This window comes from Furipterus horrens, unplaced genomic scaffold (genome assembly GCF_987537825.1).
Source record: "Furipterus horrens unplaced genomic scaffold, mFurHor1.1.pri manual_scaffold_6, whole genome shotgun sequence".
Taxonomy (NCBI): domain Eukaryota; kingdom Metazoa; phylum Chordata; class Mammalia; order Chiroptera; family Furipteridae; genus Furipterus; species Furipterus horrens.
In genome coordinates this window covers 179,346,450-179,373,735 of record NW_028327176.1, presented here as the reverse complement: position 1 = coordinate 179,373,735, position 27,286 = coordinate 179,346,450, and the positions used below count along the sequence as shown (strand labels likewise).

Here is a 27,286-nt window from a genome sequence, read left to right as displayed (position 1 = left end):
AAAACCTCTGCTCAGCCCAGGCCTTCTGGGTACTAAATTGTTTTTGCTTTATTTGCTGAGATCTTGAATGTCTGGAGGTTACAACAATGAGTAGAGATCGCATTACTGTTCATAAAATTCACAAATCCACTCAATATTTAGGGGGAACCTGAGAAACAAAGAATTCTAGTATCCCCTTCCCCCAATCTGCAAAGAAATGTGCTTGGTTAAAATAATCGTTATTAAAGAGTAAAGAGATTTAGGGCGAGACATCAAGGATGGAGACAGACCTGAAATGGAGGGAGGCGAGAGGGAAAGAGATGAGAAAGCGGAGAAGATTCAGAGACCCAGTCAGCCCAGAAGAGATGCACAGAGGTCGCCCGCTTGGGAGGAGACACCCAGACACCCAGTCTGTAGTAGTACAGTTGGTTCCCTGCCCCTCAGAACCCTTGCGGAGCAGCATTACTTTAGGTCTTCCATGGCTGACAGAAATTTGCAACAGACATGGAAATGAAGAACTTGAGTTTGGTATTTAAATGAAATCCTCACACTTGTTTACTTTCCTTTGCTGGTAGCATTTCCTGTATTATCTCACCTTTGTTTTAATTAATTAAATGTCTTACTTTTATTTTGTTTTAAAAGGCAGTTATGAAAGGCTATAGGGTTTTCGTTTTTAAAATAGTATAAAGTTAAATGTGATCCGAGTTAAAGGTTTGAATATTTCCATTAAATTCTGAGTGAACAGAATACACAGTATTGATGTCAAACAAAATTTGAAAAAAATGACTTAGAATCTAAGTCTTTTCTTTAAAAGACCACATTTTACAAAAATGAAACTTTGACATACAAATTGTATTTCTTTAAATGATGGGGAAAAATAAAAATTTGCCAATTGATGTGACGTTACAATGACAAATATATTTCTCTCTAAAACAGTGGATGGAACTGTCCCATTTACAAAGAACACACCCTAATTGTTTCTTTAGAAAGCTACAGAGGCATGCTGACAATCTTTTAGTTTTTAAATTTCTATCCTTTTATGCCTATATTTTCTGGAAAAATTACTGAAATTTTTTTGATAATAAACCAAGGTCACTGTACCAAATAATCTACACCACTTTACAACAAATAATTTAGTAAGATATTGTCTGTTCCATATCTAAGACTTCAATGCTTTTCTGGGTAAAAAGCATCTAACATGGAAATTAATATTTGCAGTCTTGGTTCAGGGCGCTATCAGTGCTTGGTAAACGCTCTAACGATAAGGTGACACATGACTGCCACCATGTGGGCGGAAATAATTAGATAGATTTCAACACCAAATAAACCTTCAATTGAATAGTAATAGAATTACCATAGTCTTTATTCTGAAATGCAATGAGAATCTGCTTTAAGTTACATTATTTTAGACCCGTTGATTGGATGTTCATTTTCGGTACCAGTGATTGAACTCTGGCACTGACAGCATCAACTAGCAGTTACCCACGGCCTCGCTGCTCCAAGTACATTCCAGGGACCAGTAGGACCTGTATGACCTGGGAGCTTATTTGAGATGCAGAGTCAGGCCCCACCCCCAGTGCCCTTAGTCTGAATCTGCATCCCCGAAGCTGTCCAGGGAGTACCTTTGTACACTCCAGGCCTAGCCGAGAAGTGTTCATCTACAGTTAGTGCCTATGACTCCCACCCAATATAGGGGCAGGTGACTTTTACCAAAAAAGTCCCAACAGTTAAGAAAAATATAGCTTGGCTTACTTGAATTACTCAATTAACTTGACTTTCCCTTTGCTTAGGTTAAATTAATGGGTTACTTCCACAATTCAGAGAAGAAAAAAAAAATTAAAACAAATCTTCCAGAAAAAAGGGCTTGTTTAGTTTCAGGAGAGATTAGAGTATTTTATTTTTGCCCAATCAGAGCCCTTCAGCATAAAGAGACATTCATATACATATATATGAACATTTTCCAGAAACATTAATTTATAGTACATTTTTAAAATACCAGCTTCATGGTATTTATTTACAAAAATATTTCATTACCTAATTTTAAACCTTTCGCTGTGATGACAGTTTGTAAAGTACAGGAATGGAAAATAACTACAAAGTTAAACACATTTTTAGTGTTTGCAATAGTGCTTTTTTGGATGTTTTTTAAAATGAAGTAGTACACAGAGATTTTTTTTTTTTAACCGTACTTAAAATGCATATTCCAGCAATCACCTTTGAGATAGTTACTGGCCTGAACAAGATATATAAAAAAATAAAGTGCAGCAACTGAACACTACCTGTACGTACAGTTTAAGGTGCACACAAGCTAGAGCTCTATACCAAGCATGCTTGCCCCTGCACGAGAGAAAAACGTAATCTTGCTCTTTTTCATATTGTTTTTGGTGATGCATTTACAATGAACCAATAGTATAACTAGAAAGCAAAATGTTTTTCTGGTTCTAACTACCATGTTAAGCGGAGGTCACACCTAAAGTATCACAGTACCATTTATTTACAAAAAAAGTAATTAAAAAATTTAAAACATGATTGCCCTCTTTGCATTGTTTCCTATTGGTATGAGTCTGTTGTCAATCCCTTACACTGTCTTCAGTTGAAGCAAAGTTTAAACAACACAAAACATAGAACGAAAGTATTTAAAAAAATGAAACTCCCAAATAAATCGGATTCCATTGCCATTAGCCTACGACCATTGTAAATGCCTGAGCAAAACCGCCTACAATAAATTACTGATTTATTTACATCTCACACATTATAAAATTTTAGCTTAAACTATGAACCTCATTGCAAAACACTGGCAAAACTGACATTCATGATTTTTTCTGATGAAAAGAGTGTAATAAAGAGAAATTAAATGTACTCAATTTGTAAATGATTGTGTCTAATAATTTTAGACCATATTAATAACTGAAGAAAGCCATGTTATAACCGTGATAACCGGGAAGTTATTAAAACCATTTAATTCAGCTGAGAAAGGTAAGCTAAAGTTTTCCCTTTAATTCATGTTGTTGTTACAACTATTTTCTGCCCGTGGAACCTTTAAAATGTCTATGGCAGTAGTAAGATCATTAATGTTCACAGGAAAAATAAGCCCCATACCACTTTACAAGGAATTGGTCTGAGTGATGAAACATGTAATCAACAAAAACTGTAAATAGTATCTTCACATTCATTTTAAAATTAAAAATAATTATGGGTATAAATTTCAATCCAAGAGAACAAAGACCCTAAATGGGAAAAGAAAAAAGGACACATTAGAGGAGTGCTCTTTTTCAAACTAAATACAGATTAAAAATCCTAGGAATATTGATCAAGTATCAAACTGATAAGGAACAAATTCTATAATCTACAAAATAAAAACCTTCATTGACAAAAATACATAAACTCTGTTTTCATTTTTGGAAATTTATTTTTAAAAAAGGTAGAAGAAAATACCTGGAAAACTATTTTAAATATATATATTTTAAAACAATAGGTAAAGTAGGCATTCAACAGCAAGCTGCAGCTATTGAGAAAGATTTTGCAATGATTGTTGTGGGTATTTTCCCCCAAAATAAAATTAATGTTTGAAAATGCTCAATAGAGGGTTTTAAAAACCATAGTAATATTATCTTTCCTGTCACGTGTGAAGACTTCTGAATGATGTATGATACTTTAAAATTAATTGTATCTCCATATGAGATACCAGTATTTCTTATTATAAGCGTAAAACATAACTTTTTGTATGGATAATATACATACTTTTTAAGTACTTTGACTTAACAAGTTCACCATTTTTAAAATTAAAGAGTACATTTATAAAAATTCCATTTGAAAACTAAAAGTATATTCTCTAGAGTATGTATAAATATAACATGTCACTGTATGATCTTAAAACAAATCTGAAAGTGTTGAAGTAATTTAAACCTAGAACACTGAAATGTACAACAAATGATTTTACTACATTTTATGCTTGAAAACTATATAAAAACCTATTAAAGGTTTTAAAACTATGATCAGTTTAATTGTTTAAGGTACAGCTAGCAGCATATTTATGATTTTGGTGTTTTTACATATGTGTCACTTGATTTGAACTGAGAAATGTGGATTAAATGATAATAAAAAGTTTTCATTACCTAAAAAAGTGCAGAAAAAATTCAAGTTTAAAGTTCAGTGCTCTTTATTTTGAAAAAAACAAATAAACAAAATCCCAAAAGTTAAAATGTAAAGTAAATCTTTGCCACAAAAATTTACCTTTGGATATAGCTTTTCTAATGTCACATGAGAAAATGCCGTAAGCAAAACGGATATGGAATCTAGAAATCAGGGTAAAAGTTGGAACTCCGTGGTGTCTTTCACACGGTTTTCCTTTCCGCAGCTGTCTCCCCATTGCCCCCCCCTCACCTAAAAGTATGTAACACTTTCAGACTTGTTTAAAACACTCACAATATCTACAGGAAAAACTTCAGCAGTGCCTACAATTAAGAAGTTCTAAGCAAAGGAAATGCTTCTTTCTTTAAAGTACTGTACTTAATTAAACTAACACACTACACATAACATAGACAAGTAGCAGCATTTTTACACATCCGTATAAAAATCAGATTAAGTTAGCAATAGCTCAGTTTTATATCCACAACCATTTCTGGACACGCTTTTTACAACTGAAATGCAAACGAACGGGATTAAGATGATGCAAAGCTTCAAATGGCTCTAATATACAGAATCTCTCAGCATATAAGATTTCAATTACAACTTCTAAGCAAATACGTATGAACGTTAGTCTGAAGAGTGAAATGAACTGGGTATGTGATAGAGATAAGGAACCACTTCCTAGTCACAACCTGCTAATCAATGAATACTTCAATGATTTCAGAGCTAAGGACAAATGCGAGGAAGCACACATCATCTTTCACTTTTCTAATATTTTCTACTTTGACTTTTTTTGGTTTGTTTTCCTGAAATCTTGGCCTGCTGGTGACTATTTCTGCATTTAGAAAGAAAAAAATAGAGATGTTATCTCTCAAATTACAATAAAGTCCCTGGGTTAGTTATTCCTGCAGACTGTCTCTTATCTACAGACTGAATCAAGTATAACTTCGAGAAGTTTATTTCCTATTTTCAAAAATACTTCCAGCTTTCTAATCCTAAGTTTCTAGTGTGCTGTGCATAATTTGTAGATTAATTTAAAAATGAAACAGAAAAACCCAAAATACTGATTTAAAATTTTCTTATAAAATCCATCTCAGGTAAACCTATCTATGTCTCTATTTGAAAATAATTACAAGATCGGTTCATTTTATATACAACAGGAAAACTGACAGTAAAAATGAAGTGGATATACAATTAACACAATGTAGCAAATTAAGTAATTACAGCTAATATGCCCTTCCACATGAATGAGTTCATCAACGAATACACTAAGTTTATTTAGTGCTTTTCAACTTCAACTCTGTAACTGGACCTTTAAAAAAGGGCCTAATAAATTCTGTGACATATGGAAAAATGGGTTTATTAGATAATATACAATACAAATTAAGCCATTGGTAAATGGCTGAATATTCATCATACAACTGACATTAATGAAACAAATATGTCATTAATAGATACTTTCTACAAATTCAAAAACTTTTGAAAAGTACTGTTTTGTTAAAATATTTCTTTTGGCTTTATCAATGATCTCTATCACATATACTTAGTCCCTCTCTAATGATATTAAAGAAAATTTTCATGTAAACTTTTGTATCCCATAGTGCACGTTATAAAATGTAAACAAAAAGGCTTCATTAATGAAAAGAGTGAGGAGGAAAAGATGCGTAACAGACTGTGAAATTAAGGTGGTGTACACGAATATAACTTTAATGATCACACGGAATAGAAAAACAACCAGTGTTCACTATCAAGTTGTGCTATAATTACCGCAATGAAAAAAAGAAAACAGTTTCAAACAACTTTTTATAGAAGAAAATATTTAAATTTCATTAAGTGTAATGCTTCTATTTTGCTCTAATAACAATCAATGACAACCTCAGAGGCCTGCGTTACGAGATTACCTACTTCCAAGGTCTACTGAGTTGCCTCTTTCCTGTTTGCTGTAGAAACCAGTCATTTATGGTCCTCGGATGGTCTCATTTGCATTGTATTCCAATACAGAAATAATTTAGTTACAAAAATGCACATACTTCCCTTTCCTTTGGCTTCTTAAAACCTTGAAAGGACATGTACAGATGTATAGTATATGTCTATAGAAAATATTTTGTAGGTCATCAGACTAGACTCTTATATAGATAACTGTTGACAAGAGATGCTTGTAATTTTCCATGCGACGGCATGTGCGCTAAGATTTAATTGGCTCATCACCTGAGTGTACTGGAACTGTTAGCAAATCAAGGGCATTTGAAAAAGGGAGCTGAGCACTTTACCGAAATAATGAAACAATTTTTAAGCAATTTTAATTAAATAATGCAAAGATACATTTGGTTAAACATTTTATAAAAATTCAAGCAAAATTAAAAACTTAGCCAATTTCAATATTTCTACAAATTTAACCAGTAACTATTTTGGTCAAATTCACCTTTAGCTGAATTAATGAGGACAAAGACAAGGGACATTGAAGTATTCTCCTCACCACAATGGAGGTTTTCCTCACTCCCCACACTGCAGAGCCATGACATGGAAACTCCCAGAACGATGAGCAGTTCAGTCCTGCTCCACACTTTTCTTTTCAATGAAAAGTGATGTATCACCTTGTTTTGATTTTGACAAAATATGGACTAAACACAAGTATACAATAACAAGAATCCAAGAGTAGCCCATACACAAGTCGACGATGTGTATGTTTTTATTATTTAAAGCCGACCATTCAGCTTATCTGTCCAAAGATACGGTAACACACAGTTTGTTTCTTTTTCACTAATGATACTGAAGACCAGTGTAAGGTAGCAGAAGTCCAAGTCAGCTGTTCGGGCCTCAGTCAGCAAGACAAACATCACATTTCAGTTCGGAACTTGGAAACTTGGAACTTGCTGCTCCTCCCTCAGAAGTCAAACGCTGATGGCAGACCTGACTGCACACACCTTTCGGCATATGAAAGTTTAACACAGGACTGGTCCAGGAATAGTCCCTGCACGTCTCCTCAACATCCCGCTTTGTTTCTTCGTCTGTAACGTGTGACCCGCTTCGTGTCCAAACTGTCATCTCAGAGCTGGCACACGCCATACGTTGAGCGTGTGTGAACGCTCCTCAGGTAAAGCCACGTGACTGAGGTAAAAGAGTGCATGATTGTGCTAGGAAAGAACAGCATCCAGTGATGAATGTCCTTCAATGTTAACTTTCCTAAAGTAAAATCAATGAAATGAAAAAGGAAAATTCTTTTTCCTTTTGGCTGAAGTTGGACTGAGTTGGATTTCTGGGGGTCAGAACTGGTACCACTTCTTATCCTTGTATTTCAACATCATCTAAAGGAGAGAAAACATGAAAAGCATATTTAAAAAATGCCAGAACAACAATATTTGTAAGTTATAACTGATTTCTCTATTTTTCTAAAACACTGTATCATTCTGAAACATTCTGTAGTGTTACTATATTGTTGACTTTAAATCAATTTATAATAAAAGCAATAAGAACTGTTTCATTCAGAAAAAAAAAAGTCCATAACTATTAAAAACTAGCCCAGGCCCAGGCTGGGTAGCTCAGTTGGTTAGAGCGTTGTCCCAATACTCCAAAGTTGTGGGTTCAATCCCCAGTCAGGGCACATAAAAGAATCAACCAATGAAGGTATAAACACACAGAACTATATAAAAATCAATGTTTCACTCTCTCTCTCTCTTCCCCTTCCTTCCTCTCTAAAATCAAGAAATACTTTTTTTTTTTTAAAGAACCAGCCTAATAGACCTTCACATTTCTTAGACATATGACGCAATTAAATTTTGGCTCAAGTACATTCTAAGCTAATAACTTATAAATAAGGTAATTGTCAGTTCTCTAATTTTAACTAAAAATGATGCTTAGAGAACTTGGAAATGAAAGGTTAAAAATACTACTATTACTGCCACCTAATATTTACGGAGCCCTTATTCTGAATTAGCACTGTATTACGCATTTTCTCTACATGACTTCATTTGGTTTTCAAAACAACTCTATGAGTTAGGCATTATTTTCTTCTTCATTTTATAATTGAAGAACTGAAGCTCGAAAGGGTTACCCAAAGTAACACAATGGTGAAACTTCGGTTTGAGTCCATGTTGTCTGATTCAAGAACCCATGACCTTAACCAACTCAATGTGCTGTCTTCCTTAGACTCTAAAATATGACTCAAGAATATCTGGTAGGAGGGAAAAGCTAGCAGTCTGAGACTGGGCTCTTAGCTAACTATTTAGAATGTGGATATATTCTGAAATTGACTGAAGTGTTTGTTATATGCTTTAGAGATCACAATAAAATTCCTGTCCTAAATTGAAGGCTGCTAGGCAGTATTTGAGGTGTGCATCGGGCTAGTACCAAGAGTGACAAAAGAGTCTCTGAATCTCTTTAAGGCCCTGGCAAAAATTGTCCAGGTTAAGTTACCTCTTTTATGCATTCCAGGTGTCAGCATTCTTGAGCAATAAAGAGATGACTTTTGATTGAAAAATATACTGGAGATCTATTGCTGGTAGATTGGGTATCCAAACACAAAACCTTAATACGGATTTTTCAGACAACAAACTCAAAATGTCCTAAAGGTGTAGGCTAGGAATGGAATATGTGACGTAGTCCAACATAAAGTATCAAGGAATGGCAGACCTCTGTGTACTATGCTGGCCTACAAAGCATATTTGTAAGAGGACCAGTTAGGAAGCCATACTTTATAGAATCCCTTTCTAAACTCCACCATGATTCCCTAGTTTATCAAGATGAATTCACTGCAGAAATGCATCTTACTACTCCTCTGTTTGAATTGGTCTACTGACAGATACAGTATTGTTATTTGAATAACAGTGTTTGCGGGTTTTAGTTATTTACATCTACCTAAAGAATCAAGAGAGGGAAATTATTTCCTTCTAGGGGACACAGTAATTGGTAGTAGACTGTGAGGCATTTAGGAAAGAGCTTTGTTACTGCATTCCCTAAGAAACAGCTGCAAAGAAAAAGCCTGATGGTGAGCAGGTTCCCTTGGATTTATAAGCTTCAGTAAAAGACCAAAAGCTACTGAGACATTCTTGTAATAGTTCCCTCTGGTGGCAAGAATCAGGAATTTGCATTTTACAGAGAATACAAAAAAAGTTCATGCACAGTTATAAAAAAACTATAAACACAATAATTTTCATACTTATCCTAATGAGGTTTTTTTGTTTAAGTAAATATTTGTTTGACAGACATACCTCATGAGCATGTTTAGAAAATGAATCTGCACTGGATAACATGGCTGCGGTCCTTTCCTCCAGGTCCCCCAGTTTCTGCCCTCTTTCATCAAGCGCCAGCCTGGCTCGCGCCAATTCACCGACGACTCCAGATGCTGCCCCCTTCACGCCCTCAATGCCACCGGGGCCAGGGATGTGCTGTGCAAGACTTCTTGAAGCCTTTCCTGAGGAAGATTCTCCAACTGAATGAATTGATAAATGAAAGCGTAACTCAAAAAATGAAAATTTTACTAATTTAAAATCCTGCTACCTGATAGCACGAGAATAACTTTTACACTGAATGACAATATAACCGAAATATTTATATATTTCACTTTATAATTAATACATGTTTTTCTTTTATCATATGGTTTTAATTTTTACATACTTTTTCAAACATGCAAGACACAATGTACATTATAGAACATATTCTGTATACAACAGGACTTGTGCAAAGAAGAGGCTGGTAATTATTTATTGAAATGAGTAATGAGTATACTGATACCAATTTGCCTAACAGTAAAAATTGCTCGTAAGTGTAGAAAAAATTGGAGCTAAATTAATTTAAAGACATTTAAATTAAAATACATATTTATATTTAAATATGGAGATTTAATTTAATTTACTCCATGTTTTGTCTTACTTAAAATACTATACATCAGCTTAGAAGTAAAGAAAAATTAAGAATTTATTCAGTATTCTATTTTAGGCTCCAAAAGTTAGATAGTTACATTCCTTTCTTTCTCTCCATTCATCTTGTTACTTACCAAATGGATCACATTTTTCCTTCAAAAGATCTCAGGTATTCACTGCTTCCCTTCCCTTCGTTATCCAGACCCTAAACTACTGAAACAGCTCAAGTACTGCAAGCCAAATTCTGTTAAAGACTGCTGCCATGTTCCTCTTCCCCCAGCATAATTTCTTTCTTTAGAAATAGAGTTCATATACCATAAAACTTGCTCAACAATTCACAAACTTTTAGTTTATTCAAAAGGTTGTGCAACCATTATCAGTATCTATTCCTGAGCATTTTCATCACTACAATAAAACAGCCCAACCTTGTTAGCAACCAATTTTCATTTCCCCCTTTTCTCAGCCTTTGGCAATCAATTCTCTCCTCTATTTTCATATTCTGAATATTTCATATAAATGGATTCATACTGTATGTAGCCTTTGAAGCCTGGCTTCTTTGACGTAAAAGATGCTGTTATGTTATGGCATGTATCAGTACTTCATCCTTTGTAATGACTGAATAATATGCCATTGTATGACTAGATGACATTTTTGGTACTCATCAGCTGATGGACATTTTGAGTTGTTTTTCTCTTTTTGGCTATTATAAATAATGCTCATAAGAACATCTGCACAAGTTTGTGTGTGAACATACATTCAGTTCTCTTGCATATATACCTAGGAGCGTAATTACTGGGTCACATGATAATTTTGTTTAATTTTTTGAGGAACTGACAAAATTTATCAGTTTACAGCACTTTACACTTTTATTAGCAATGTGTGAAGGTTTCAATTTTTCCACATTACTGAGAACATGTGTTAGTGTACATCTTCTGGATTACATCCTTCCTAGTAAAGTGGCAGTTCATTGTGGTTTGGATTTCCATTTCCCTAATGACAAATGATGTCCAGCAGCTTTTCATGTTTATTGGTCATCTGTATATTTCCTTGGCAAAAAATATCCAATCCCTTTGCACACTTAAAAAGTGAACTATTTGTCTTTTTATTGATGAGTTGTAAGAGTTCCTTATATATTCTGGATAGTAGACTCTTATCAGATATATGATTTGCAAATATTGTATTGCATTCTGTAGGCTGCCTTTTCACTTTCTTGATAGTGTTCTTCGGCTTTTAATTTTAAAGAAATTCAACTTATTTATTTTTTCTGCAGTTGCTTGTGATTTAGGTATCATTTCTGAGAAACCATCACCTAATCTAAGGTCACAAAGACTTATACCTATATTTTTCTTCTAAGAGTTTTATAGTTTTAGCTCTTTACATTGAGGTCTTTGATCCACTCTGAGTTAATTTTTGTGTGTGGTGTGAGGTTGGGGTCCAACTTCATTCCTTCACATGTGGGTATCCAGTTGCCCCAACACCATCTGTTGAAAAGACCATTCTTTCACCACTGAAATTTTATGACATTCTTGTAGAAAATCAATTGACCAAACACGTATGAGCTTATTTCTGGACTCTCCATTCTATTTCACTAGTCACTGTATCTGTCACTATGCCAGTAGCACTCTATCCTGATGATTACAGATTTGTGGTAGCTTTGGATATCAAAAATCCATCTTTTTGCTTCTTTTTCAAGATTTGTGTGTGTGTCTATTTGGATCCGTTTAATTTCCATATGACTCTTAACAACTGCTTGATAACAGGGATTATGTTGAATGTATAGATTAATTTGGGGACTACTGGCATCTTATTACCCTGGCTGGTTTGGCTCAGTGGATTGAGCGTCGGCCTGCGAGCTAAGTGTCGCTGGTTCGATCTTCCAGTCAGGGCACATCAGAGAAGGAAAACTCTGACTCCAAAAAACCTCCGCTGCCTTGCGGCATACCTCTTCAGGGGAAAGGCTAAGGGAGTAAACCCCGACAGAAAATCCGGAGCCGGAGTCCCTAAGGCGGTTTGACATTGTAGTCAACACCGGCAACTCCTGCGGCGCACCTGAAGCCAAGCTGTATAGACTCCGTCTTTCCCTTGGACCCTTCAGCTGCGAAGAGAGGGGGGGGGTCTGCTGCATGGGCAACAGCAGACCCTCCATATCACCCTGCCCAGGCTCTGTAGCTTCAGCTTCACTGGAGAGGACACTCCAGCGTCATCGCAAGATGTCGATTCAACACGGGAGGAGACAGATACCGTGTCACTCCCGAGTCGGACTGCACAGCCATTCTCGGCAGTGCAGATAGACTCTTAAGAAGCTACACCATCGTCTCTCGAGACGGACGGCTGCCGCCGCCAACGACTGGCATCTTAGCAATATTAAATCTTCTAATCCATGAACACAGGATGTCGATCCATTTACTGTCTAATTTCTTTAAATGATGTGTTGAAGTTTTTAGTGTATGTTTTACACTTCTTTTGTTAAGTTATTCCTAGGTATTTTATCTCTTTGATCCTATTAAAAATGGAGTTGTTTTAACTTAATTTTCAGTTTGTTCATTGCCAGTGTATACAAATGCAATTTATTATTTAGGTTGATCTATATCCTGCAATATTGCTAGACTTGTTTATCAGCTACATGTTTTTTTTTTGGTGTGTACTCCTGAAGATTTTCTATATATAAGAATATGTCATTTGCAAATAGAGATATTTCTACTTCTTGCATTCAAATCTGCATATCCCTGGCTGGTGTGGCTCACTGGATTTAGCACTGGCCTGTGAACCAAAGGGTCGCTGGTTCGATTCCCAGTCAGGGCACATGCCTGGGTTGCGAGCCAGGTCTCCAGTTGGGGGCAAGAGGAAACCACACATTCATGTTTCTCTCCCTCTCTTTCTCCCTCCCTTCGCCTCACTCTAAAAATAAATAAATAAAATCTTAAAAAAGAAAATCTGCATACCTTTTCTTCCTTTCTTGCCTAACTGCCCCAGTTAAAACCTCTAGTACAATGTTAAATAGAAGTGGTGAGACCCTTTGAATTTCCATATAAAATTTAGAATCATTTACAGAATTGCGGGGTGGGGTGGGGTGCAGTGTGCATATATATGTATAAATGCATACATCAGTTTGGGGAGAACTGATGTCTTCCACTGGATCTTCTACTGCATGAACATGATATTTCTCTCCATTTATTCTGGTCTTTCACTTCCTGGCAGTTTTATAATTCTCTATTTCCTTATGGAGGTCCTGTACATTTCCTGTTAAAAGTTATTCTAAGGTATTTTTTAAGATTATTGTTGGCAGAATAATGGCCCCCACCCAACTCACCTAAAGATGACCACTCTCTTAATTCCTGGAAATTATAAGATGCATTCTTACTAATGCTAATGGAAACTTTTTACAATTCTCTCTCTCAAAAAAAAAAGTTAGGGGTCTCAGATCATCTGAAATCTACTTACCCTTTTATTTACCCTTTCCAACTCCCTTGCTTTTATGCAACTTTGGGGTCATATTGTTTATTTATATGCATATGTATGTATACACATACCATGAGCCTTTGCTTTACAGTGTATAGAGATTATATAATTATATTTATGTATTTATTACTTTCTTTCCAAAGTAATGTTTCCTATATTTCTGACATTCTTTTGAGGATTAATTTTTCTCTAAAGTACATCCTTTAGAGTTCCCCTGAGTGTGATGGCGAGGCTTATTTTATTTGTCCATTTGTTTAAAAATGTCTCATTCTTGAGGGATATTTTGAGTATAAAATTCTAGGTTAAGTATTATCTCCTGTCAATGTACAGAATAATATTGGCTGTTGAGAAGTCAGTCTCCTGCTTATTCAAAGGTATCTATTATTTTTCTTTAGCCACCTTACAGGTGTTCTTTGTCTCTGACACACCATATTTTCATATGATATATCTAGCTGTGAATTTATAACAAAATATTCTTCTTGGAATTCAACAGGTTACTTGCTAGTCCTAACAGAGTCTAGTATCTCAGCCTCCTGCTTCACATTCTCAAAATAGTTTAGGGTAAAAGTGGCCTCAGGTTGCCAAGCTCACTACTCTGGGTTCTCACTCTTCCCCATGGATACTGTCCTTACTAGATTATTAACTCTTTGGTGTTTCTAAAAGTTTTAAAATGTTATTTTTAAAATTTGTATAATTATCCTTGGTCAGATGGTTATTCCAAGTCCTCCATGACTTGAAGAGTCTTCATTTAAAAAAATGATTTAAAACTGACTAATCCTCATTCATCTAGGTAAGTTTTTAAAGTAAAATTATACTGCACTGCACTGCTTATTACTGGTACTTACTCTTAAAGTCTTTTCTAATTAACCACAAAAATAAAATTCTAAAATATTTTAGGGGAAAAAAATAAGAGAAAAGAAATTCAAGGATAGATAATAGCTCCTACTACTCGAAAGATAAGTCAAACATTTGTTGATTCATTAGTTCACTCAAAGAGCAATTTCTAATTTGTTTCCTTTATGTGGAAGGCAGTAAATGAGCCAGATTTTGCTATTTTAAATAAGCTTCTAGTGCAATGAGAACAGTTCTGGAGATGTGGTAAGATAAAATACATTTCGAAAATTAAGGTCATCAATTAAAATAATAATGATCACAGTTAATAAAGATACTTTCTAAATTATGCATACCAAGTTGTAAATACTAACTTTAGCTACCTGAAGCTATTCTGATTTTGGTTCCCTGGGAAAAAATAATCTCCTGAATTGGGTTAAAGCCACAGAAAATAATTTTATGTATTTTGCTAAAACATAGATACATTAATTGTTGTGACAAAGAAAAAAAGGTTAAGTAATATATACATGTATAAAAACATATATGGCTTGAATGTTTGTTTTAAGATATATTGCCCAAATTAAGCAGATCAACTTACACAGTTCTTCTCTATCAAGAGATTGTGCACCACCTCCAAATAAGCCTTTAAAGAATCCCCGGTTTGGTGCTTCAGGTGTTTCTACAGGAGCGAAGAGTTCACCCAACATTTCCTTCAAAATCAGAACACATTGGAATTGTTAAAGTGTCAGGGAAACTAAACCACGACTCACAAAACCATCACAAACTCTTAACTCAGGCTTGTAATATCACCTGCGGAGATTCACAAACAATTAAGAGCACATTCCAAATGATCGGATCGAATATATATTGACTTAGTCCAACAGTAAGTTATTAAAACTAATCGACTGAGGCTAACTTGCTGCTTGCTACTTTAGCTAGATTATTTTCCTTAGATCTCAAGCAAAGATGATATTGCTGCTTAAACTGAAAGAAGATTCCGATCTTCACAAAACTTTCACAGAACTTTTATTATTAAGAATTGGTAACTTGATTAATAATTAGCTTCACCTACATTAGAAAGAAAAGTTACTACCAAGTTAAAAGTCTTGTGTGATGATGATGAAACAGTCTTGAAATTACCACCTTCAGTTGAGTCAAAAAATCAGTGATTTAGAAAGATACAGCAACTTATTTTTTCATAAACATAAGCTAGGAAGAGAATTATGCCAACACAGACACGAAATTGCAGAAGTATGGCCGAGAGATGGGAAGGCTTCTCTCCATATTGTCAGATTTCTGAATTACTATCAGTGTTCTTCCAAGCACAGGAATGGTAGGAGTTGGAGATAAGAAAGGTTACTAACACGTTATTGACTTCGTAGATAACTCAGAGAGAGGAAAGAGAAGGATAGTAGCAACATTATTTACAAGGCTGTTTTGAAAAGATTTAGAAGTAAAATAAAAGTACAGTGAGGTTGTGGGATTGTATTTCTGCCCATTGAAGAGAAATAGTTATCACACATATACAGTACTGGTTCTTGGCACCAGTTCTGCTGTACTTACACTATTACACTGGAACTAAATTTTTTTTATTTTTTATTTTCTTCCTGAGGGCTGGGGAAAGAAAGTTCAGAAAGAATAGAACTGGCATTATTTCTTCCTAAAATGTTTATAGAATTCACTAGTGAAGTCATCTGGGCCTGAGATATTCTTTGTCCATGGTTTCTAACCTCACATTCTATTACTCCAATAAATATAGCACTCCAGAGGTTATCTACTTTTTCTTAGTGAGCTTTGGTAACTTGTGTCTCATAAGAAATTTGTCCATTTGCAATTAATATCTAGTTTTTTACTTTATTGGTATAAAGTTGGTGATAATATTTCCTTTTCCACTTTAATATTTGTAGAATCTATAGCAATGTCACTTCAATCATTATTGATATTGGTAATTTGTAACTTCATAATCAGTCTTACTTATCAATTTTATTTGTTTTAGAGATCAAGCTTTTGGTTTCATTGATGTTTTTCTACTTTCCCTGTTTTTAATTTCATTGATTCCACTTAAAATTATTTTTCTTTCTCTCGCTAGCTTTGGGTTTAACTTGTTCTTCATTTTCAGTTTCTTAAGGTGGAAGCTGAGCTAATGGATTTGATGAGAATTCCTTTTCTACTACGTCTGAATGTTATGAATTTGGCAAGTTTAAATACTCAGTTGTTTTTTCTATTGATATACTTTCAAGTTACCTAATCCTTTCTTCTACACTGTATAATCTGTTGTAATTCAATCTAATATAATCATCTGAAACACTGTTTTTCATCTCTTGCTGTTCAATTTTGGTCTTTTATATCTTCCATGTCCTCATTTAACTTTTTGTAACTAATACAGTTTTAACTATTTTAATGGTCTTCTGTGCTAATTCTAACATCTGTGTCAGTTCCGGTTTGGTTTCTATTCATTAATTCTTCTTCTCATCGATGGTTATGTTTTCCTGTCTCTTTGCATGCCTGGTAATGTGGCTGGATGCCGGACAATATGGTATTTACCTTGTTGGGTGCTGGATATTTTTTACTTCCTCTAAGTCATCTTGAGCTTTATCTAGGATACTAGAAAACAAGTTTGATCTTTTTGGATCTTGCTTGATTTGTTTCATAGGTCTGGAGCACTTCTCAGTTTAAGGTTCATTATTCCTCACTATAAGAGACCAAAACATTTTTTCTTTCCCCACTAATATATATCCATTGATTCTGTAGAAAACTTCAAGAACCAGGACTTTTCTGTTGGTGAGTACATATGTCATAAACCTCATGGGAATAACTCTCCCTTACATTGTAGAAATAACTGCTGTGCTTGCAACACACAAATAAGGGTTGTAGGAAAAGTAAACATAATAAGATCTAACTTACTAGTGGGAGACTCAAAACCAAGAAAATCAGAGAAAAGATACAAGCAATCATATAACCATATAAAACGTTTAAAAAAAAATGTACTTTTCATGAATATAGTCTTGAGCTATAAAGTTAACCTAAATAACCTATCAAAAATTTTAAGAAGCATGCAAATATTCACATTTTTGAGATTGTTAAAAAGTGGGTATTTTGGAAATAAATTTATACTCCTAGTCCCATCTATGTATACAAGATAAAACCCATAACATTACAAGAAATTTTTAAATGGAAAGTGACAGCCTTGGTTCCCATGCCACCCCCCCACCCCGCCCACCTGCAGCTGCCTGGGAGTTTCCCACAATAGTGGGGTACATCAACCCGAGCTCCGTTTGGCCTGGATCAGCCCTAGACTCACAGCTGTGAGATAACGACTGAATTCAATAGTCTCTTTTTCCTTCCCCCTATAAAACAGCCCCTCCTTCCCTAGGACCCCGGAGTCAGGCCATTCACCCTACAGCTTCCTCCCCGCTTGCTAATTCCCTCAAATAAACTTCTTTTCTCTGCTCGCTGCCTCCTCATGGTTATCTGAGCGACACCGTTCTTACAGAAAGAAAGAAAGAATCTCTGTCCTCACAGCCAACATACTATCCTCATTACGTCACATACCATCCTGGCTTTATCTGCCAACCCTGCGGCAGGTAGTCTACCAGAGGCAAGATTTTCTCCCTCTGTTCCATTCAGTGGAGGATCTGGACTACCAGCTATCTAGACAGCCAAAACTCGAGTAGTTTACCCAATTCCCTTTTGAAGCAGGCTGAATAATATAATGGCCATAGAAAGACATTCAGGTTCTAATCTCTGGAACCTATAAATATTACCTTGTAATATTTGATTTGATTAAGTATTTTACCATGGGGAAATTATACTGGATTATTTTGAATGGATGAGTCCTAAATCCAATTGCAAGTGTCCTTTGAAAAGAGAGAGGCAGAATGAGATTTGATGCATGAAGAAGAGGAGCAGGCAATGTGACCAGGGAGGCAGAGATTGAAGTAATGCAACCACAAGTCAAGGAATGCTAGCAGCAGCAAGAAGACGGAAGAAACAGGAACAATTCTCCTCTTGAGCCTCTGGTGGAAGTGTGGCTCTGCCCAGATCTTGGTTTTGGCTCAGTGAAAATTATTTTACACTTTTGGCTTCTAGAAGTTTTAAAGAATAAACGTATGTCATTTTCAGCCACCAAATTTATAACAATCTGTTACATCAGCCTCAGGAAACTAGCATACTTATGAATTTTTCCATCTGGGTGTTGGGAATAGGCATTGTTCCTGGCCCTGGCACCAGGGTACAATTTCCTCTACTCTTTTCAGATGGTTCTTTGCCTCGGTAGAGAGCTTATCTACATACAGGTGCTGAATACTACTTTACTGAAGACTCTTGGAGAACCCTCTGCAGATCTCTAGAGTTCTCTCTCTCTCTCTTCTAAGAACTCTGACTTACTTGGTTTTGGACAGACCTTATAAGGGACTATAGAGAATATTTCAATCCTGAAGAAACTATAGTAATGTTTTTGTTATTTACCTGAAGATTTTCACAGGTCTCTTGGCTGTAAGTGAGTCTCTGGATTTCTGTAGGTGAAACAAGATATAATGCTTGTCCATTGTTGGTGAAGCAGAATGTTCTGGCTATCCGCATGTTTGTGAGGGGCAAGTAATACACATCCAATAGAGGTCTTAAACTTGGCAAACTTGAGAGGAAAAAAAAAAACTTGTTAATAATAAACAAGGTAGGTTTTAGTCTTAAAATATTACAGAGGGAAAAAATGGCAGGGGCCTTATGAATCTTACGATTTAGTGCACTTGAGTGGGAGTTAGAAAATGGATTGTTTTCCTCATATACTTGGCTCACTATTCACTGAATAAAACTGAATTCTCAGTTTATAAAACTGTAAACAAACAAAATAATTTCTTTCAAAATGCTATGTATTAAAAAAAAAAAAATCTAACTCTTACCTGAAAGTCATAATATGTCCGTTGGCACAGAAGCAGGCAAGGCAGATACTGTTATTCAACGCTACGATGTCTCCACGAAGAACGAACGAGGTCTCCGTAATGTTCTGCTTATAAACGCAGTTCTGAGTTGGCAGTGAGATGACTTTCGCTTGCTTTTCAGAACATATCACTGCATACTGGTTTTCACTAATTTCCTGAGAAGAGGAAGGGGATACAGAGACTGGCCGTCTTTTTTTCAATTTCTCCTTTTCATCTTTCTCTTCAGGAACATTGTGTTCTCTCCAGGATTCATATGCAGGTGGCACTAAGCAGCCCGTGGTGTCTAGGAATGCCATTCTCAGGATCGCCCCTTTTAACCTCAATATAGTGCCTAAAATGTGTAAATTTAATAGATAACAAATAGGTTAATCCATACCGTAAATATGTTCATTCCATCTCTGACACAAAACAGACACTCAAAAATATGCAGAATGTATACTAAGCTGAAACCGTATACTGGCTTACTGACAGGATCCAAACTCGAGATATTTGAATCTGGAAATAGATTAATATTACATGCCCCAAATAGGTGAGTGCCACCAAACAGATAAATGTCTTCTCTCATACCGGGCAAAGGTACCACCGGCGGGTACGAGAGCAAGCAGACGCACCACGTGTGGCTTTAGGACATGTGAAATGCACCTTGTCCAAACTGGCATGTTGTGAGAGTAACATACATGCTGATTTGAAGACTTAGTACAAACAAAATTAAAAGAAAAATATCTCAATAATTTAAAAATACTGATTACATGCTGAAGTGAAAATATTTTGAATATATGAGACTAAATAAAATGTCATTAAAATGACCTTTATCTATTTCTTACTTTCTTAATATGGCTACTAGAAAACTGAATATTCTATATGTGGCTCACATTGCATTTTGAATGGGCAGTAGTCATCTACAGGGCCAATGAGAACAAAAAATTCCACATATTTCTATACATTACTTCAAAAATCATAATTTCCTTTAAAATTATTAACCAGTAAATGCCAAATACATTCAAGGTGTCATTTTGGTCAAATTATAGTCTTAACTTAGGGGTGATATTTCTTTACTTGATTTAATTAATGGAATTCCTTTTCCTCCCATATCCTTGAAAATGTAAATACGCTTTATGCTCATTTCTAAGTAAGATAAAAGACAGCATTAATATTAAGGATTTGGAAACCAATGGAAGGGAGGGTGTAGAATTGATTTAGTGTTCTACAACAGTTACTTTAAGATTTTTCATTTTATAATAACTTTATCCTTTTATAGTTTATAGTTTGCAAAAAATTTTTCCATATATTATTTGCTTTTACTTCTAAGAGGAAGAGTTCCCAATGTTCTCTCAAAATTCTTCTTAGAAGACAAAATATCATTTCCTTTCTTCTCTGCATTTATATGTTTTCTCAATGGCAGGGTTGCCTGATAAAGAATACCTAGTTAAATTTGAATTTCAGATACATAATGAATATATTTTAGTATAAGTATGTCCCAGATAATGCATTATATTTCCAAATTCTGCGTGGTATATATTGTATTTATGTTAACAAGTATTTGTTACCAGAAATTCAAATTTAAATGGTCATTCTGTATTTTACTTGCTAAGTCTAGTAACCTTAGTCTATAGTCCATGTTTGTCAAGTAGACGATTGAACTATTTTTAAACAGTTTCCTAATTTGGGAACGGTTTATAGTACACGTGACCATATATGAGATATAGTAATCCCAGTATGCAGATTTTCTGAAAATGTACCAAGGTAATATTTAAATATAAGCCTGTCCTATAGTTAGCATGATTTTGTGTTTTCCAGCAGAGTAGTAATAACTGTTGGGTTCTGCTCTTGAAGGGAAAAAAAATGTGAACAAAGTAGACTACTTCAGGTACTTAAGCACAGAAACCCATTTGCTTAAAACACAGCTCTCAGTTATATATATCTCAGTTACGGTATCTCAGTTATAATACAGATAACATGGCATCAATGCCACTACTGTATTTTAAAACAGGTACATTATTAAAAAAAATAAATCTCAAAGATTTCACCAGTGAGGATCAACTCAAAGATTCCCTCTTACATGATAATTATTTTATATCAAAGTAAGTTTAAAGCTAATTTGATTTCATTGCAAGTTAAAAATATCCCAAATATTTTAATGTATTAATAGTAAATTATCTATATGTAATCCCTCTCTCATTTTTATTTATTAGAAACATTTCTTATTATAAATTAATACATGTTTGATGGAGGAAATTAAAAAATGAAAAATCAGGAAAAAGAAAATAAAAATTACCTATAATCCCACTATTCAGTGATAATCACTATTATTGTTTTTTTCCTATACATATATCAACATTTTGCTTATAGAACATAATATTTTGAGGTATCTTGGAATGCATCAGAATAACAGGGCTGTGTGTTTTGTTTTGTTTTTGTTTTTCATTTTCTTACAGTCAACATGTTAGACATGATCCTAGTTTTAAAAAAATGCAAAACCCAATGGCTGTAGAAATAAACGATGTTCTTCAATCTACCCCATGTATTCCTTTATTAAAAACATAAGACTGTAACAATTCCCATTTCGTTTACATTTCAGAATTCCTAGATTCATTCAAAAACGAAAGGCAAAGGCTTCTATCATGTTACAGTAAATCAAGCCTTCCACATCAGGGCAGCGCAAGAGCATACGTACCACTCGGAGACACAATTACGGGCTGAAGAAGTCTTTGCTCTCCTCCCGGGGGAAGGTTCAGTGCAATGACAAGCACTGTTCCTAACGTAGTGCCAACCCATAAACACGGGGACGGAGACGAATCTGCCTTTCGTGTAAAAGTTTCACAAAAATGAAGAGCAGAGATCGCTTCTCGGGATTCTTTATCAATGCTGGTTACGCTTGAACTCCGGGATCGGCTGAAGGAATTATCTTTTACATCTAAAACGATTTGAAGTGTGAGATTGCTCAAGTTATAAAATATCACTTTTTTGTTTGGTATAAATATGGCTAAATAGTTAATCTGCAAAAAAGGCAGTAGCAGTAACATATTTAATTTTAATCTTCTAACTGAAAAGAAAAACAACTTATTTTTATGCTAATAATTTTCCCTTTGCTTAATTAGAAAATGCACACGGACAACTGGAGTTTTCAGGTGTGTGGTCTTTAGGCTCTTGGCGCAGCGCTGTGCGGCCGTACTGGCTGCCTTTCTAATCTCAGCTCTCGCGCCTTCTTTTCTCACGGTGTTCCTTCTTCCATCGGTAACACTATCACAGTTAGGCAGAACTAAAAAAGTGGGTATTTCAATTTTCTACATTTAAAAATGCATTTAGAAGTACTTCGGTTCTACCTTCAAATTTATTGTATGATCCACCTTTCCCCCACACATCTGTCCATATGAAAGCCTTTAAATCCATAAAAATTTAGCTTTCATTTTCCTTGAATGCCATTTTAACTGTACTCCACATTCACCTAAGGGACTTTTCGTCACAATGTATAACTCGTATCAGGTTTGCCCCCTGTTCCTGGCTGTGTCTGCAATGACAGGGATACTTGTAAACAATACCAGTTAACCCTCGTGTCTTCAGCTGCTGTCTCCGTGGCCCATTTCAAGTCTGTCTCAAGCCCTGGCCTCTTATTTCTTGGAACTGCATTTCAAAATGGGTATGGGAAATTTTTCTGTTATGTCTCACTATGCAAAATAAAAACACGTCATTTCCCCAAGGCTCTACATTCTTTTAACAGTACTTTTTGTTTCAATGACACACCAGCCCTCCTAGGGAATGACACTGAATGAGTAGCAGTTTCGGTTCTTCCCTTTCACTTTGCATACACACCTGATGGGATGCCAGGTCCTGTGTTGTTTTATTCCCAAGTTCTCTTTCTTTCTTTCCATAACCAGTCAACTCCCATTATCTTAAATCCAGGCCTTCATTACCACTCATACAGACTACTGCACAATTCCCAAGCAATCTCCCCCCCTTCACTGTCACTGTCACCACACAACTCAAATCATATGAGGTATGGTTACAACTCTACTGTTTCTATTTTAAAAATCCTCAGTGGTTCCTCAGTGATCATGCCAATAATCGTATTCAAGTGCTTAAGGCTCTCCACAAACATCTCCAGCCTACCCTCCTGGCCCTCTCTTCCAGTGCCGACCTGCTTTGGTTCACTGTGGGAAACAAACCGGGCCATCCGGTGTTCTCCACATACCGCCTGCATTCACCTGCTTCTAGACTTCGGCTTGTGATTGGTGCCCCTGCCTCACCATTTTCTCGACTTATCAAGATTGTGCTTCTTTTGCATCTCAAGTAATGTCATCGTTATGAAGTTTATCCTGATTCTTAAAACCATGTAGCTGTTCTTCTGAATCTCAGTGTCTTTTTTTTTATCTCTTCCATGGCACGAATAGTGCATTTGTTCCATGATTACTTCTAACTAGTCTTAGGCCTCACCCTAAAGTGACTTTAAGTTTCCTTACATAAGGGCTGTTACGTTTTGATGCCTTGCATATGAAAACATTAAATGAATACTTGCTGAACACAGATCTAAAATTGAAAGTATTTAAAACAATGCATTTCTGCTGCATCACTGGGATATACTAAAATTTCTAGTAGCTTCTACTATTCAAATAAACCATTCCTCAAATCATATGCTTTCAATGCTATTGTGAAATGACTTCATAATGTTATTTTTAAAAGTTAGAATTCTAAATATTTTATTAAATAAAAAAGGTATAATTGAATCCTACTTATGCCAAGAGCTTTTCATAATCAAATTTAATTCATAGATTGAAAAATATATCCCCAAATACTAATTATGTACAACAATTTTGCTAACAGCTAGCCCTGAAAACCATAAAGTTTCTAGTTATGGCAACAGCATGGAACATTTCTAAATATAGTATCTAAAAATGTCTTTTCTTTTTGCCTGAGATTGTACTTTCCATTACAGATTATGATACAGTAGTAAAGAACTACTTACTATAAATGAAACAACTTTCCATAAGCAAGCAATAGGTTATTATGGAGAGTTTGTGATATGATACTGGTTCAAATATTAATTCTATAGCTCTCAGTTATTTTAATAACAGAACTTTTAAATTTTTTGCAACAAAAATATTTAATTTGTTACTTTAATAAAACATACAAATACAAAATGAATGAGCATGTATTTTCAGTTGTGATCTAGTAATAAAAATGGAAATCAATGATACAAGAAAATTTGACAATATAAATCTCAATGTAAATTAAACTATGTGAACATTCTTGCTGATATTTATTAAAATTACAGTAGATGATTCACAACAATCTATACTTCAGATGTTAATCTGCAGGCCAAATAAACAATGTTTTAATTAATTAATTTAACCATAAAATTCACGAACTACAAATGCATATTTATTATATGCTTCCCTTTAAAATTTAGACTACTAAAGAAATTTCTGAAGCTAGATCAAATGGGAAAATGAAGTGAATCAGAATCAACTTTGACCTGCTTATTTTATCTGCCTAGAACTGTTTTAAAACAAGTTAGAATTTCTAATAGTTCATGAATTACAACTTCCCCTGACTGTTACTAAGTTATATGCCATGGCTTAAATTTTAGAAACTGTGCAAGATGAACACAGCACATAAAAATTTTAATTTTGGTAACAACAGCAGAAATTAAAATAGCTACTATTAAGCAAGGCCTACCATGTGTTATACACTATAATAACACTTTACATAGATCATTTTATTGAATCCACATAACCCTGAAAAGTATTATCATCACTATTTAATTAATAAAGCAAAGGCTCAGACAGGTTAAATGACTTGCCCAGGATGACAAAGCTGTTAATGGAAGAGTTAGGATTTGTGCCCATGTCCAAGTTTAAAACTTTCCATGAGACCGCTCTGGATAGACAAGGGATCAGTCATATCACTAACAGGATATGAGTGGAGGATTTTGGTTATTATTGAGTATTAAAGTTCAGTCCTTAGACACACACACATGCACGCACACACACACATGCATGCACACACACACACACACACACACACACACACACACACCTTGATGAGTGGTCTTGCTGGCAGATCTAAACTCAGATAAATTGGCCATTAATGCCTTGACCCACCGTAGTTGACACAATGGTGTCATAAAATCATTGCTCTCATGTTACTCTCTGGATGCCCAGAACCGTCTACTGTACACAGCATCCTCTCCTCCCCTCCCCACGAAGAGCCTAATGCAAAAAAAAAAAAAAAAAAAAAAAAAGGCTATCCCCAAACCAAGACATAATGCCAGAGGTGAATTTGGTCAGAGTAAAAACTAGGACAAAAAAACTAATTGACACAAAAGTATGTAACAGTTTGATGTGTTGCCCCCTGTGGCTGACACTTGAAAAGTGACATCAGAAGTCTTAACAATATCACCCATGGTTCCTGCGGTGTGGCCCACAGACTCAGGAACAGTGAGGCTAGAGTGAAAGTGGGCTGTCGCGCGATTTCCCCGTAAGCAAAAGTGGTTTCTACTCACAGAGGCTTTCAGAGCTGCAGGACAGTCCGACAGCCTCACCTGTCAGCAGTATCTGGCAGTTTGAGCCTATCAATGTAGTTGTTTTTCTCCGTTAACTCCCCAGCCAATGCAAACAATTACCAGCTAAGAATCTTTATCAAAAGATAATTCAGCAGCACAATGACTTGAAGGAAATCACTCAGACAACAGACTATTTCAAGGCACATGTCAGTCAAGATTATAATTGGCTTAGGGAATTTACATAGGCACCTAAGTTAAAACATAAACAAAAGATGACCTAGAAAAGCATGGCATACACACTTTGATTAAATTATTTACATAATTTATAACTGAATGTTCTTCTGAAAAATGATTATGATATTTTCCCTAATTTTAAAAGTATTTACAAGTGTTTTCTTCATTTTTAAGATACTAAAAGATATAAAACCATTTTAACTATAGTATTTCACATCATTGAAATCTTAGGCCTCTTTGAGAGTCTGGTAAAACTCTGGATCTTGTTGTTGGAAAAAATTGTATATTGTAAGCCTCAGGCACATTGGCTTCAAAATACATCCTGTATTTTTATAGTGATGGGCACTATACCCTTCTCAAAATATATGTTATTGTACATTCTAGGATTAATCCATGTGCCCCAAATACCAGTGATACTACAGGTTTTTATTAAATTCTTTTTCCTGTGTTCAGGAATGGAACCCTTTACCAATGACAGCAGAAGATATTATGACTACTCACTCATAATCACATGCTTTCTATCAGTACAACTGATATAAGACTATGATTTAGAAACACTCAAATGAGTACAGTGAGACTGACCAATACCTAACTTTGTATCACACATAAAAGGATAGTCAAGGAATCTAAAGAACAGTGGGAAGAGGAGACGCATGAGCAAAGGCAAGGGAGAAAATAGTTATTTCTAAGACAAAGATGGGTAATATCTTCACAGTCATACTTCCTACTCAATTGAAGGCAACAGAAATTTCTGAAATAAAAATGTTTAAAAATAAGCTATGCTTTATGTATTTATTACATACAATCTTGTTATCTTTATTGAAATCTCATTTGTCTCTATCCTGGGATATCAGGGACCTGTCTTTAAGCTGCATATAAAGCAAAAGAAATGTGTGAATATATTCCCTCTGCCATCCTAATGGACTAGTTGTACAGAAAGTGCTATATAGAAAGAAAATTTTTTCAACTTATTATCAAGAAAAAGTAATGATTCTTGAAATGAGTTATTGTAATACAAAACACTAGTAATTTATTTTGAAAATATTAAATTCTTATAAATTTGTAAATTGTAGAATTCAAAAGTTTTCAGATGGATAAATGTGATATAACAACTTTTAATAGAAATTAATCTGAAATTGCACAAATCTTAATCTTATACTCAATTTTGTTTAGATATAAGCATGAGAGGGCTAAGGTCATGTATTATTCTGGTTTGCTTGATTTCATAAATATCTTTCATAATTTACAGATGGTATTCTAAATGTCTTAGTCATTTTAAACTTGATTTCTGATGAAAATCTAGTTTACGTTAATTTTAAATCTTTTGATTTCCTTGTCTTCCCATTAAAGGGAGTTTAACT

The 27,286-nt window shown here is 34.9% G+C and overlaps 1 protein-coding gene across 5 annotated transcripts in view; it reads right to left on the bottom strand.

Annotated features, from left to right (window-relative positions):
• Window positions 1-6,889: 6,889 nt before the first annotated feature.
• Window positions 6,890-27,286, bottom strand: part of STXBP5 (syntaxin binding protein 5) — a 142,538-nt gene continuing 122,141 nt past the window's right edge. For all 5 annotated transcript variants that reach the window (XM_090279947.1, XM_090279948.1, XM_090279949.1 and 2 more), the window contains 6 exons: window positions 21,867-22,106; window positions 19,154-19,523; window positions 18,723-18,888; window positions 14,854-14,965; window positions 9,315-9,535; window positions 6,890-7,412 (listed from right to left, as the gene is read on the bottom strand). In XM_090279947.1, coding sequence (XP_090136073.1) covers window positions 7,371-7,412; window positions 9,315-9,535; window positions 14,854-14,965; window positions 18,723-18,888; window positions 19,154-19,523; window positions 21,867-22,106 — 1,151 coding nt within the window. In that variant the 3' untranslated portion in view covers window positions 6,890-7,370. The remainder of the gene's footprint in view (window positions 7,413-9,314; window positions 9,536-14,853; window positions 14,966-18,722; window positions 18,889-19,153; window positions 19,524-21,866; window positions 22,107-27,286) is intronic.